General features: G+C 37.0%; 1 protein-coding gene across 4 annotated transcripts in view; it reads left to right on the top strand.

Moving 5' to 3' along the window:
* The window catches only part of SS18 (SS18 subunit of BAF chromatin remodeling complex), a 54,594-nt gene extending 40,162 nt beyond the window's left edge, over positions 1–14,432 (top strand). For 2 of the 4 annotated variants that reach the window (XM_006271950.3, XM_019487344.2), the window contains exons 6-11: positions 2,446–2,613; positions 3,408–3,512; positions 5,864–5,956; positions 6,670–6,792; positions 10,717–10,850; positions 12,730–14,432. In XM_006271950.3, the coding sequence (XP_006272012.1) occupies positions 2,446–2,613; positions 3,408–3,512; positions 5,864–5,956; positions 6,670–6,792; positions 10,717–10,850; positions 12,730–12,756 (650 nt within the window). In that variant the 3' untranslated portion in view covers positions 12,757–14,432. The remainder of the gene's footprint in view (positions 1–2,445; positions 2,614–3,407; positions 3,513–5,863; positions 5,957–6,669; positions 6,793–10,716; positions 10,851–12,729) is intronic. The other 2 variants (XM_006271952.3, XM_006271953.3) reach the window with 2 other exon arrangements.
* Positions 14,433–15,968: the final 1,536 nt, after the last annotated feature.

Raw genomic sequence — 15,968 nt, forward strand, 5'->3', positions numbered from 1 at the left:
TATACTATTCAATTCAATAAAAGGAAATAAACAGAACAAGAATAACTTCTTGTTTTCATTTTGCTTCTGTGCAGGAGGAAGGAGTGTTTTGTTACAGCCCTGTTGAATAAGATGCACTTGTATGTTAAATAAATACAGTTTTACCTTTATATTTAGTTTTGTAACAGGAAAAAAAAACAAGCAAACACAACTGGAGCAAAAAATGGCTTTATACTATAAATTGATAGAAACAGTGGTTCACCTTTTTGGTTCCATCCTATTAATAGTGACTCGAACCAAACTGGAAAGAATCCAAGTGCTCCGTTATTAACATAATACATGGTTAGGCTAACACAGAGAAGTGAATTCTCATTGTGGCTCTACAAAGCATTAATGAAGTTCTAATTTAAAAAGCAAACAGAAAACCTCTACATTGCACCATGGGGACCCAACACATTTTATCACATTGTATTGTGACTAATATGAATATTGTTAATTAACAAGCTTTACTGAGATCTAGGAATATTATGGCAACTAGTTTTTTTTAAGACTGCATAATATTTGTCAGTACCCTTAAACATAACAGTTGTGAAGTAGAATAGTCTCAATTATCCAGTTCTTCAGAAATATCAGCAATATAAAATACTTTTTCAGTTAAGTGAAAAAATATTTTCAGTATTTCCATTTTTAAGTCTTTTAAATCAGGGTTTAAACATTGGTACAGAGATATTGTCATACTGGAAAACACAAGCATGTTCTAGATTTTTTCAAGAGTGGCCAATTTTTAAATTTAGAGGAAAATGAAGCAACGTAGAACTAAGTTTCCTCTATTTCTGAATGGGAGATTCTACATTGGGTTTGATGTGCTTTACATTCATACTTCTAGCTAAAGAGCACCTTACTTTTCGTAAGCTTCCTCATATACACAAATCCTATGTGATCTTAACTCTCCTTTTGTCCTACTAATATATTTTCAGTATTAATTTACTGAGGTTAGTTTGTTACCACTAAATTTCTATTCTGGTATTTTTCTGTTCTTGCTCTAATGCCTGACCATTTAAAAAAAAAAAAAAAAGGCAAAAGAAACAACATGCAATACAAGACAATGCAATTAACTTTAAAATATTATTTGAGAAATCTACTGCCATGTTAGATATTTTTGTTCCTAATACTGTAATAGTGACATAATATATAGGCTCTTTAACTTTTTTAATATTGTTTAAAACTTTCTCATATCTTGTATCTTAACTCTGTTATATAGTGATGCCATGAAAAGTGGAAAATTTAGTATTTGGGGTTTTTTTCTTTTGTTTTATAACTGGCTCAATCTCTTATGTAATGATATAGAATAAAATGGTTTAATCATAATTGTATGATTTTTGTCTGATAACAACATTGAGCAAAGTTACAGTTACTTAGTTGCTGTTGTGAGCCAGTCTTATGCCTTAATATTTCTAAATTTCTTTTTTGGGGTTAGTCTTAACTGAATTGTCTGAGTTGGTAATGATTTGCTCTTAGACTTATTATAGTTATTTGTATTGTGGGTAACACCCAACGATTAACTATAACCTGTTTGAGCTCAACTTGTAACAAAAAATACTGCCTCTGGTCCCAATGAATTTACAGTCTAAGTAACATTTGTAGACTGCATCTTTCCATAAATTACAGATAACCTATATCCAGCCATAAATCGAACATTTTCAGAACATTCCTACATTGAAGCCGCAGTTAAAAGTTGAATAAACATATGTGTATTAACTCCCTCTGTTTGTTTGCTAGTGACTTAAGATTTCCAATTAATATCAGGTTTTCACCTGTGATTGCTATTTAAAGATGATTTTTCTATTATAAACAAAAATAACTATGTAATCTTCTATGTTGCAGGGGTTTAGGTTGTAGCCGTGTTGGTCTAAGGACATAGGCAGACAAGGTTCCTTGGGTGAATTTGATATCTTTTATTAGACCAACCCAAATGGTTGGAGAATAGTCATTACGCAAGCTTTCGGGTTCAAAAACCCTTCGTCAGACTAAGGAAGCTTCAGCAGTTGGTGTGTGCTCTTCCTGGATGGAATGACTTCCATCCAATAAAATAATAATAATAATAATAATAATAAAAGATATCAAATTCACCCAAGGAACTTTGTCTGCCTATGTAATCTGCTCTCGCTCTCCCTTCCCCCCTCCACCCTGCTTTTAAATATAATTTTTTCACTGTTCAGTAGCAAAAAAATCTTGCAAAATTGATCCTCACCATTTTGCACATTATCTGTTGAATAAATTTGTCATTAATTTAGTTAGTTCAATTTTTGTAGATCCAAAAGCAGAAGGTGCTTTTTCTGGGGAGGGGGCAGGGTAGCTTTCAATAACTAGATTGTTTCTTTTTTTTATCTAACCATCACATTTAAACTATTTTAATTGCAGATCAGGTGTTACAGAAAATATATAGCTTTGTTTTTTCTTATGCAGGTCCAATGATGCACCAGCAGCCTCCTTCCCAACAATACAATATGCCACAGGGAGGTGGGCAACATTACCAGGGACAGCAGCCACCAATGGGAATGATGGGCCAGGTTAACCAAGGAAATCACTTGATGGGTCAGAGACAGATTCCTCCATACAGGCCACCCCAGCAAGGTAAGATGGTATGGCAAGGTTTTTACATTAGTTTAAATAACTACCTTGGAAAATATTTTAAATCTATTTCTTGTTCACTTGACATATTTTGGTGTTATCAAGTAACATTTCAGGGTTGCTTTTGTCTCCAGTTTTTTCTTGTAAGAATAGTTCTTTTAGCAGAAAATATTACACGTTTCAACATGAGTTATACAAACATGTATATCCCTCTGTTTCGAGCTCTTTTCTGAATATAAAAAGGGTTTCCAAAAAGTGTGTGTGCCAGATATACTACTGTATGAAGTAGAATTCAGTTTGATTTCCCCAAAAGCTTGATGTATATAGAAAGGAACAAAGCAACTCACTTGAGTCTAAATTTTTTCAAGCACTATTTTTTCATTTTCTGTTTATTTCAAACACTAAATTTTCTCAAAACAGTAAGGTAAAATATAATCCGTGATCTGATTTTATTTATTTATTTTTCCTTCTTAACTGCAGCCCTTTTAGAAAGATAGCATATATTTTTCTAATACATATCTTAATGCTGTTGCTGTTGTACACTTGTTATTAAAATGTACTCTGAGATAGATTGACATGTATGATGTAGTCAACTGCAGTCAAGCAACTGTATATTTATATTAACAAAAACTGAAAACTAAAGCAGAAGATTACATATGTTGGCTGAAATGCAACATATGTTGGGATTGGGAATTCAATCTGAGAAATACTTCACGTACTAAAATCAGAAATTAGCAAACTTGATAACAAAAAAGACAAACAAGATATTTACGTATTGACTGGTTGTGGTTTTTCAGGCCCACCACAGCAGTACTCAGGCCAGGAAGACTATTATGGGGACCAATACAGTCATGGTGGACAAGGTCCTCCAGAAGGCATGAACCAGCAATATTACCCTGATGGTAATTTCTCGTAATGTTAACTTTCCCATGTTCTATACCTGCCCAATATTACTGTAGCCAGCTACCCAAAAACTGTAGAATGGGGCAAAGTAGTCGTTGATCACCTTAATAGATTGCATTTTCAAAGGCTTCCAAATTGAGAATTGGTACCATAGTAAGTTTACTGTAGTTTAAGACACTAAGATTGGCTAACTCACTCAAAGTACATCATTTGTAATACTTCTACTTTGACAACATAACATTGCTTTTCCTATTCCATAATGAGAATTCTCATTATTCTCTTTAGCTACAAATATGGTGGGTTCTTCAGTATATCTAGAATAGTTTATCAGAATTAAAGCATCCATGGTTTCATTTGCTTTCTGTTGGTGTATTTGATAATATTGCACAGAGAGAGATGGGGAGATAGCATTTTAATCAGGTATATATAGAAATGGAAACTTATTATTGTTCTTACCCCATCACTTCTTTTCATTTTAAAAACAAATTTCACAAACATTTTGATGCTGCTATTGGCACAAGCTGTAAGTATGTATAACATTTTACAAAGGCATATGAAGGCCCCTGTTCTTAAAAATTCTTAACTTATGGGCTTGATTCTATAAGTCCCCTCTGGTGGAATTTCCCCTGTGCTCTCAGAACCAGGCTTTGAGTTACAATTGCATATATCAGTCTTACTATCTCTTTGAAGTTGGGGATCCATATATATACTGTACTTGAAATAAGAAAAAGTAGAGGAGGCTGAACTATAAGCTAGAAGGGAGGTTAGCTTTGCATTTAGGTTGAGGAGAAATAGGGAGAACAGAATCTATTTGTAGAAGAATACTGGTTGATTTGTGGGTACTGTGGTAGGTAACCCTGCTTTCTACTTAATGCTGTCTCATGAAGAACACTGTATATTGTAGTAGTTCTATAAACAGGTGTGGAGCTAACCTATGAACATTGTAGAATAGCTGTTTGTTGAAAATAAACCAAATTAAACTATGTACTTCATTTTTTAAGATTTAATTTTTTTAAATAAGCTAATTTAGTCATGTTTCAAAACGACTGCATATTGACTTAATATGTAGTGTTTTCAAACAAAGTTACTCAAGGATATTTCAGAAGCTAAGTTAAACTAGAACTTTCTGCTTTAATTTTGGATCTGTTATGTTATACACATGACCTGATTGTTTACTCTGTACAAAAATATACAAGTTAATTGAATGACCTGTGTAACTTAAACACAAGTTACATATAACCATTTTAATATAGCTAACTGAACATTAGCATTGAGAATTGCATAGCAGCATAGAGGAATTCACAACATCCATTCCTTTCTAATATTCCATTTACTTGAGATATTACTGGTAAACGGAAATGGATATAATAGTACTCTACAAAACTTGTGCTAATGACTGTGTAAGAGCCTAGGTACAGGTGGAGAACAAAATGTGAAAACCATTTATTTGTAGAAGTCCTTACCCACCCCATGCTCACTCCCCTCCCTCCACAATTTGCCCACGTGGATAAAATTTTAGAAGTTCTAACAAAATATTAGGCTTGGTCTCAGGACTTAATTTCACAGGAGGATGGTATGACATAATAGATGGTAGAACATGGATGTAATGACATAGTAGATCATAGTCATCTGCAGGAGAAATATACTGGGTCTTAAAACAGCTAACAGGTAGTGTATGTTTTTCATGTATTTGTTCCTAAACTGGAGGTACCCACAGCCTCTGAAAATGAAGTTTCTTTCCTAATGATTATACTGACAGAAGATTCTCTATGGGAAAAGTTTCTTAAGATGCCCATGAATACCGTTTGTAGGGAAGAATCAGCCTTGAGAATTTTTTTTTCTGACACTTCAGTGAAAAAATTAATATAGAATGTGATTCATAACTTCATTGAGCTTTATTTGTTATATTTCACACTGCTTTTAGCATATGCTTTTGAATTGGAGATCAGCAGAACAGGTGTTAGACAAAGTATGATAATTGCTTCCTTTGTTCATTCTAATTTAATTCAGGTTATTTACATGTGAAAGGCCTAAATGCTTTCATTTTTTTGAATAAAAGATAAAGTATTTTTCCCCCAACAAGGATTATCAGAAGGTTAAGACCATCCCTTGCTGTGATGTTGATAAAACTACTGCATTAAGCTTTTTTTTTTTTTCCCCCGTCACATGTTAATTCAATATGAAATGAAATCATATTGGTAAATCTTTGGCTAATAAAATTGAAAACTCATTTTTATGCATTTCCAGTTGATTTTTTTTTTTTCATTTTTTCTGAAAAATGAAATACTTTTTAGGGTTTTCACTCAGAGGCCATTAACGTTTCTTCCTGTTTCTTGTCGAATTGATGTAGGTCATAATGATTACGGTTATCAGCAACCGTCGTATCCTGAACAAGGCTACGATAGGCCTTATGAGGATTCCTCACAACATTACTACGAAGGAGGTATCTATATACCTTCACACACATACGCACATACATTTCCTTTCCTTCCCCACCCCAAACTGGAACAAAAATTCTTGCACAAGAGAACTTATACCCATGCAAAGCTCTTGTAGAATACTAGTTGCTGGCTGTCTTGAAAACTGCAGGGATCTTGAAGCATTCAAAATAATTTATTGCAAACACCTAAAATGTATAACCATAATTTGCCATTTCTAACAACAGTAAAATGACTAAACACTGTTAGAGAATTTTTTTTCCCCCCTCAATGGAATTTTTTTTTTTTTTTAATTTAAACATAAATTCATTGGTTCAGTTGTATTTTTTTGTGTGTGTATATAAATATAGTGCTATTAGGAAACAGCTTGCTGATCTTGTGTAGCTAGTCTGTGCTCTTGTAGCTGTCTTTAATTTTTGTCTTTTTTATTTTATTTAGCATAGTCATGATCTTATGACTGTGATGTTCCAGTAAATGTAATGCTCGTTTGGCAGAGATGCTGAAAATGCTGCAGTTCACCCTTGCAAAATTGGCTTTAACTGCAGTTTGTTTGGCCGAATTCCTTCTGTTTGGTTTGAGTTTTCTTTGTTTTGTTCATCTTTTGAAATCAAGATTGCATTTTCATTTTGTTCTTGTGGTGTTGGCTGTGCATCTTAGCAGCAATAAGGAAAAGTAGCAGATATCTTTAATTGTGTACTTTCTTGCAATCATCTTACAGGAAACTCTCAGTACAGTCAACAACAAGATGCATATCAAGGACCACCTCAGCAGCAAGGTTATCCACCACAACAGCAGCAATACCCAGGCCAGCAAGGCTATCCTGGACAACAGCAGGGTTATGGTAAGTAGCTGAAGACAAGATAATTTACACAATGTTGACTTCAGGATGGGTCTCAGCACTGGATAAAAGGTGTTAGATAATTTGGCCCTTGATGCCACATCCATGGTTGGTATAGAACTCCTCCAGCAGAGGCACTGCAGAAGATGTCTTCTGCGGGGGCAAGAGGAGGACTGGTTCCAGCTGGTAAGATGGAGCTAGGGACATTTGGGCAGAGCATGGCTGCAACACACACAGCTGCAGACTTTTCAGGCAGTGTTGCAGCCCATAAAGAAGGCATCTGTAATTGAATCCAGGGCCACATCCAGATGAGTGCAGACATTTGTTTCCCTGGGGACAAGTAGCAGTGGCACACCTTGTGCTGCTGCTACTTGTCCCTATGGAACACCTGTCTTACGTGTGCTCTGGTGTGTGGCAGGTTACCCCAGGTGAAGTAGGGGAGGCTGGGGCCAGCAACTGTGCTGGCCCCAGTAGCCTTATTGGGGGCCTCAGGAACTACCACTGTGGTGCTTCTGCAGCTGGGAATCTGGCTGGCAGCCACAGTGTGGCTCCGGCCAGCCAGGCTCCAGTTTTGGGCAGCATGTGCTGCCTTATGTGCACTGCCCTGCTTTTTTTGGCATGGGTTTTTTTTGGCCCTAGGATCTCCCTATGTCAGAAAAAAGCTTTGTGCTGCAAGGTAGTAGCATGGGGAATGACTGCATGTGCAGTGCGTGGTGCCACATACGTGGCCCAGAACATGTTTTAAAGTGGTAATATTACTGTTAGCAGAAAAGCCCCTTGTGCTGGTCTCCACTACGAAAGTCCAACATGGCTATAGAAATACAGCTCTGCAATGTAGGCAAGCCTTAAGTCAATGTTTCTCAACCTTTTTAACTCAAGACACCCTAGGTTAGGCTCAGGGCACCCTTCAGAAAATACCAGCTCTTTGTTTTCACTCTTTTTATGTATTTAAAAAAATAATAATAATAATAGTGCAATTCTTTCATTGCAAAGAACTCAGAAAGATCACAACAGGTCAGAATGGTTTTGACACTATGGATTCCTCTTTATCTTTTGAATTGTGTAGGTAGGTGTTTGCATACCTAACAGTATCACTCTTAAAAGGATCTTGTAGTACTCTGGTTGAAAATCACTGCCCTAAATTATGCTGGGGTCTTCCCGGACCCTGAAGGAACCCCTAAATCAGGAAATGGCACCAAGGTAGAATAAAGCCATCTTAATCCCACCTTCCTCGGGCTGAAATTTCTGTGCTGCACCTGTAAAGATTAGTACAAAATATCATCCAAAGTATGTTTACCAGGATTCAACTTAAATTTTAAAAGGTCCGGCTTTTTTTATTAATTAATTTTTGCAGGACTACCATAATGGAAAAAAAACTAGCTTTATCATTGAGAAGTTTTTTACTGTTGGTGTTTAAGAACACGCTCCTTGCAAAAAGCTCAGCATGGTAGCTTATGTCTTTTGGGGGGGGGGAGGGTTTCCCTTAATACTTTGAACCAGAACAGCATTCCAAAGTGGACCACTCTAAATGTTTCTTACTTGCATAATGTAACAAATTGCCCAATTATCATAAGAGAAACATCCTTTCCAAAAGTGACTCTCAAAATCAATGCCATATTTTTTCTTTTAGCCTTGTTAGGGAATGAAGTGCTGGGATGTTCAGGACTAGAAACATAGAAAGATACATACCTGATTTTTATGTGGGAGTGCTTGCACAATTTTGATTGCATATACAAATCCTAGCTTCACATCAGATCTAGCACACTGATGGTTGTGATAAAGTGTTAAGGCCTGGAGTAAGATTTTAAAATAGGAAACTTCTCTAAATTGAGGCTTCTCTGTTATATGCATGTTAAAAAATGCCAATAAATAATCTCTCAGGTTTTTCTTGCATTTATATTCTGAAAATCTTGGTTCTATATAAGAACTATAAAAAGGGATGAAACAATATTATAGAACTACCTATCCACACATCCCATAATTTGCATACCCAAACCAGTTCACTTTTCAATTTCTGATTTTTAGCAGAAACGGATAACAAAGTCTCAGATTAAGATATCATTTTTTTTTATGAAATCTATTACCAAGTGTTTGCTATTATACTAAAAGAATCATCATAAATAAGACTGAGCTACATTTGTCAGCTAAACAAAGTACATTTGGTCTCCTTGCTTTATTAATATTTATCTGCTTGCTAATTTGCAAAACTACTTAATTTGCAATCAGGATCTCAGTCATTATTATCAATCTTCAAGGTTTTGTCCCATTATAAGTATGGCACAGAGCTCAAACTGAATAGTTCAAATCAATTCAATGCCTGAGAAGAATGGTAATGGGGCATGGAGCTTTTCTCCTCTAGATCAAGTATGTTCAACTTCTAGGTCACTGGCCTAATGCAGCCTGCAAAGCCTTGGAATCTGGCCTGGGAGCTTCCCCTGAGTCAGGAAATTTGGCAGCAGGGGAGCAGTGGCCATTAATAAAGCCACGTTCCCTACCCCACCAAATTCTGAAACTCCAAGCCTCTCACAGCCTGGTCAGAGCCAGGCTGTGCATCCCTCCTGCCATGGGGCAGGCCACACCCCCTCAACCCCTCCACATCTGGTTCCAGGCTGGCTCTTACCCCCTCTCCCCTCACAAGGCTGAGCTGGGGCTGGGCCATGTTCCCTTCCCACCCCCTGCAGAGCTGGGTTGGGGATGGGCCACACCTCCTTTCCCCTTACAGGGCCAAGCCATGCTCCCTTTTCCCTGTAGGGCTGGGCTATTCCCCTTCCCTCATCCAGCCATGCAGAGGGTGCCCAGTGCACCCATCTGTGGGCAGGGCCATCAAGAAGATCTGGCCTACAGATGGACTGGGCACTGTCTATCCAGCTTGCAGAGGGAAAAGGTTGAATATCATAACTTCTTCACAAGTCCATAATTACCAAAACAGTAACATCTGATGACATCTCAGTGCTCATTGCATATAGATAAAAAATATACACCTGCCAGCACTGAATCAAGTTAATTTCTCATCTGCTCTAGTTTTCTATAAAAATAGATCTTCTTCCCTGGGTAACAGCAAGAATTCATTTGCCAGTTGCAAACTTGGCCTTTAAGAAAAGACACCACAGAATGTAACTATCACAAAGGACCCTAATGCCTCTATTTCATAAGGAATAGTAATGAATCCTGTGGTCTTCCACCCTATCTTTCCATCATGGGGGAAATGAAGTACATTTTGTTTTGAGCATCTCTGCTCTGCCTGTCAGTAGCAAGATACAGTCTTCCTTTGGGTAGATGAGCTGGAAAGATGATAGACAACCTTGTATGAGCGGTAATAAAAAGGGAGCCTCCAGGGGAAACAAAAAGCATTTTCTCCTAATTGCAGCAGAGAAAGGATAGGGTAGGCTGTCTCTCTTCCTTCCCTCTCCCAGCTCTCCAAACAACCTGAATGGTTGAGATTGTCCCTCTCCTTACCCTACAGTAGACATCTGCTAACTAGAGTTAAGGCATGTTCTGAAGAGAATCACACGGGCACGATGAAACCAGAACAGAACAGATAACTGATTACCTTAATTGCACTGTAATTGCGTTTTTGCTCTGATTAAAAATAAGGATTCAATAATTAAAATTCAGACTGTTTATTTCAAGTTGCTGAAGTTCATCTTCTATGTAAAAACCCCAAAACTATACATTTTGAAATGTGAAAAGTATTATTTAGCAAAATTTGCTAAAAGATATGTATCCTTTGCACAGAGAACATTCTTATTGCCTCAGAATTATGTTTATAATTATGTTTTAATGCAAGAGGGCTCTGGTACTTGTTTGATGTAGGTAGTGACCTCATTAATCTCGTTAAGGAATGGTGATATTTTTGGTGCGTTTCTAGTTCATTCAGTCTTTTTACCATTTTGCTTTCCCTTTTTCTCAACTTGTTTTCATTTTCAGGTCCGTCACAGAGTGGTCCAGGACCTCAGTATCCTAATTACCCCCAAGGGCAAGGCCAGCAGTATGGGGGATACAGGCCCACCCAGCCTGGGCCACCACAGCCACCACAACAGAGGCCTTATGGATATGACCAGGTACAATTTTGTTTTGTAAAACTTACTAATTCTTGTACCTTTTATTTTACTACTATATCTGGCTGGAGTAGGTTTTATTAATGAATTTTGAGGGTATAGTCTCTCTCTTGGGTACATATATGCAACTGCAGTTTGTTCATAAGCAGCGATTTGGAGTTTCAACAAGAAAAAACATTTCCCATGGAAGCAACAGGGGCTAGAATTATGTTATGTTCCTTCAAGGGGAACACATTGCGCGCTCTGTTAGAAATATGTTAGAAAGGGAAGGAAAAAAAGGAACAACAAAGCCTTCAACTTAAGCACTTAGAAGTGCATCTGGTTTTTTTGCTTGAATTCTTAAGGAAAAAAAAAGAGACATTTATAGCTTTTGTGCAGGGAAGTAGTAGTTTGCTATGCAGGTAACACGTGTAGAAAAATAGTTGCTTTGAAGGAAGAAAGGGCAAGGGAAGTCCATTTCAACTTGTTGAGTTTCCTACAGATTATTCAACTGAAAGAGGGAAAGATCCTTGTCTTCCAGTAGCCAAAAATAGCCAATAGCCAATTGGCAAAAATAACCAAAGTTCCAAGGGGAAGTCTATTTGTGGAAAGCCTTCCCACTTCTCTGTAGCAGCAGCTGTCCAGTTCTCTTGGCAGCATCATTGAAAGCCTTATCTGTGGCAGGTAGCATTTTACAGTAAAAGAAAGTGATGGTGTATGGTAATGTTGGCATTATCAACATTTATTTTGTGCTGCGTTAGCTACGTGGGATTGTAGAGAACAGCGTTGTGGAGAGTGATCAGTCTCAGGCATGTGCTGTCCACTCTGCCAATCCTCAATTCCACACTGCAAAGGGGATTGTGATGGGTCATGGGAAGCATGTATTAATGCCACTGCTCTCACTTCCCATGTAAGAGCCTTCCATCAATTTCTATGGAACAGATCAGCAAATTAGGATTCGTGTCAGACAGTTTATCTGCCTCCATCTTTACAGGTCTCTGGATGCGCCTTGATTTGCACAGATTCGTGAGACTTGTGCATCAGTCCATTCTACGAGGCTTCCACATTGGTTGGGGAGTGATAGATATACTACTGCACAAAAAGCAGCTTTTCATACCCTTCTGTGAATTCAGTTACCCTGTTTAAGTCTTTTGGCTTATTGGGGCACAGAGAGGAAATTTAGAAGATGTTGTTTTCATTTTGTTCTTTTGTGCAAAGAAGATATTTCACAAGTTTCTCCATAGCGTATTCAATTCAAAGAATACCAGTTAGACAGGTCTAAGTTCCAGGCCATAAACCTTTATAATTAGTTGTGTAATTTACTATCAGTATTTAAATACTTTCGAGATGAAACAACACGTATCAACTTACTACATCGTGAATTGATATCAGGAATGTTATCCAGTATGTGTATGTTTCTTCATTTTATAACTTCTTTGGAGACCACCTTGTTTTAGCTTACACCAGCATTGTCAAACTTGTTGGACCCTAGGGGCTGGATCTGGACCATGGTACTTCCCCATGGACCAGATGGCTTATGAGTGGTGGCAGCAACATTAATCCCCATGGCTGCCAGAGCAGCTGTTTCAGTGCAGCTCTAAAACCTGTAGAGGTGAACTTGCTACTGCTCCCCCAACATTGCTGCTGATCTTGGTCCCCAGGGGTGACTAAAACCACAATTTCAGTCAGGGAAGCAGAGGGAAGGCAAGTGACGTTAGCTTACTGGGTTCCAGAGCCACACTGGCTCTGGGGATTATTGCTGCGGCCTCCGGGACTCTGGCAGCCATGGCAGTGAGCTCTCCCCCAGACCTAATGTTTAACAGACACCCCGGGCTTACATGATGGTGAAGAAAATCATGTTTAATCATGGCTTGTTTGTTTGTCCTTTTAATTTCTTTTGTAGGGGCAGTATGGAAACTATCAGCAATGAGAGAGAGTACTTAACATTCCAGTAGCCAGTATCTATTTAGCAGCCATGTGTCTCCTCAGCACTGTGGACATCTCCCTGTGAAGAGAACCTCTCATTCCATCTAGCTTTTGGAAAAATCTGGTGCATAAACGGCTGTTCTACAGTATACGGTCTTTATGGGCTAGTTATTAAAGGCTGTCGACTCTCAGATACTCAAATTTCACATCTCTACTCTAGATGGCAATATTGGACAGAAAATACCTTGACATAACCAGTTTTCAGTGAGTTCAGAACTGTGTATCAAATAGACTGTTACAGACTGAAAGGTGTGAACAGCTTTGTATGTTTATGAAGGTTATGGGAATTTAATATTTTTTCCACAGATTTTTTTGTAAGGGGAAGGGGGAAATGCACACTTTTTACAACAGCAATATTTTGTATATTATGTTTTTCATGTGGTGAATATGCAAGACGTACACTACTCACTGGGCAGGATCAGAAATCTGCTGTTAATGTGGATTAGGACGTGGTAAATAAATTAAATAAATGCTTGATTGTCGGTCTCAATATGGTGTACAATAAAGATAAAGGTGAAAACAAAGTGCACCATACATCACTGAGAAGGTTTTGTACAATGAATTTGAATTCCAATTATCTAAATGGGAAGGTAATCGAGGAAAGTATAACATAGTCTTGTGCAAAAGATTAATTTTTTAAGCTTTCAGATTTTTCTGAGTAAATCATTTTTGTAAAGATGGTTTCTAACATAGTTTGACAATTTTCTTCAACTTTTTTGATAACAAGAAGTGTTTGGATTGGATCTGTGTTTTGTCACAGCTTCCAAGAAAGCAGGCTGTAATCCCTTTCTAATTGCAGTAACAAAGAGTATGACAAGTGTTAATTTTATCTGGCTTGAATATGCAAAAAATTTTTAAAAACCTAATATTGAGAACAGGTCAAACTGTATTGTATAACTGTATTTTAATCTTTAGTTGAATAATTTGTATGTAACAAAATAGCCTAGAAGACTTTTGTAAAACCTCTATCTAAACTTTCTTAACTGGGAGTTAATATCTTTTAGAAAGGGGGTATTTTTTGTGTGTGTCCATTTTCTTACTGGTTAATTATGAGACCAAGGGATGTTTTAGGATATCAAATATAAAACTGTTGGTGAGGTAAATGCCAAATTTTGTTGTGAACTGCATTAATGCTTATAGTGGTGCATGTGCGATAGAGGCAGCACCTTGATCAATAGCATAGTACACAAACTGGTTTCGAGACCGTCCTGCAGCTATAGTTCAAGTATGTTCATGGATATTCTCTTATGCAGGAATACACATATTCAAGAATTCTTAGCAATCTTTATGAAAGACATAACTTAAATTTGCCCAGGAGTAAAATAATAATTTTTTCACAGTTGGCTATGATGTTTTAACAGGGAAAAAAAACAACTGTTATACATGAAAAGCAAAAGTTTCAATTTGTCCATTATTTTTAAAGGGAAGCAATTTTCTTTTTTTTTAAATTGACTGATAGAAAATGCACATCAAGCTTTGAACAGATAAAGCATGAGGAGCATTATTATGAATGAAATGCTTGTAGGTGCTGTGCCAATTTTCCACCACTGTGTACTTCATTGCTATTTAAAACTGTACTCCATCAACTCTAACGGAAGAATAAATTATTTGTGATTTTAATTTTCTCATTTGTTTCTTTAAATTAGATCTCTATCACTCTGATGTCTCATCTGGAGACTCTGCTGTGGGTTTTTATTTTCTAGAAGTTGGTCCAGGATAACCAAACTGTATTTGTATTCTAGGACTTTATCAAAATTCTCTTGTCATAGCCAAGTTAATTAGAATTAACTGTTCAGTAATCAGCGTGTTGTGTAGGTTGTTTGTTACAAAATTCTTCCTCGGAAAATGCAGGTCCATGAGGCTATAATCAAGATGACTGAATTAGATAAATGAGTTGAGGAGACAAAAATGTGCTGAACCCAACCTGGTGTAGATACGTTATCTCATTTGAAATAAGCTCAACTGACATTAAGAAATAATTTGTCTTGCCAACCTATCTTCTGTTGTCTTATTCTCTTTTTTAATGGAAACTAAAATTGCAATTTTAATAAGCAGAATTTCCTCCAGGGTTTCCCTCCTAGAGACTAGTACATTTGCAAGGTTTAATTGTTTTATAACGGTCCTGTTTCGTAAAAGTTTTTAATTGGTGGTGACAAAAATTACCTTATTCCTCTGGTACCTTGCCTGAGGAACCCTTGAGGGGAGGTAGCTCCCCTCAAAAGTTCGTATTCACATTTAAATTACACATATAAATTATTCAGATCTCCCTAAACAGAAAAAGGAAGCAAGAATGAGAGACAGGAACGGTATGGTGAAATGGCAAGATAGAAGGGCAGGAGGTCATTTGAGCTAGGTACTTTCAGTAAATGGTAATCCAGCTGATGAGAATAGAGTATAACAGAAACATTAAGTTTGGTATGTATTGTGTACAAACTCTGGAAAATAAGAGGGCTGAAAGACATTTGAAGTGCATATCAAAATATAAAAAATTACCTGATAAAAAGAGTCTCTTAAGGGCTTAGAAATAAATTAAGGGTGATGGAGGGGAGGAGCAACTAATGCTTTGAAAGCATTTTCTCATATTACAATATTTATATTTACAATTACATTTTCCTTCATGGAAATAATAGGTTTCCGTTCCTTGTGGCTAAGGGAAGGACTCACAAAACCAAGAAACCTAAGCACTTGGGGTGGGTAAAATGATGACACTTACCACATACAAAGTCCCATCTAAAGCCAAGACAAACAAGCTGAAACTATATACATATACACCTTTTCCTTAAAGGAAAGGATCCCAGTTAAACTAATTTAACTGTAACATTAGTATATCAAAATAAGAAGTGATTTTTAAGTAGCTGGTGTACCTGCTAAAGATTTAAGGATACTGAAGAAAAAAATAACCACTTTTTTCATCATGATTCAGATAATAAAGATTAGGTGGTACCAGAATTTGAGGCATCAAAAGAGGACTTGACCAAACTGTTGGAATAAAAAACAACCAACAGATCACCAGGACCAGATGGAATGAATCTAACAGCTCTAAGTGAATTTAAGAAGCTGCTTCTACATGCAGTCTCATCAAAATCAGTTGCCCTGTCTGAAGACTAGAAGGGAAGTCCTACAGAATACACACCAAATGAACCTGAAGTTGTTGAA

This window comes from Alligator mississippiensis, chromosome 3, assembly GCF_030867095.1.
Source record: "Alligator mississippiensis isolate rAllMis1 chromosome 3, rAllMis1, whole genome shotgun sequence".
Classification (NCBI taxonomy): Eukaryota; Metazoa; Chordata; order Crocodylia; family Alligatoridae; genus Alligator; species Alligator mississippiensis.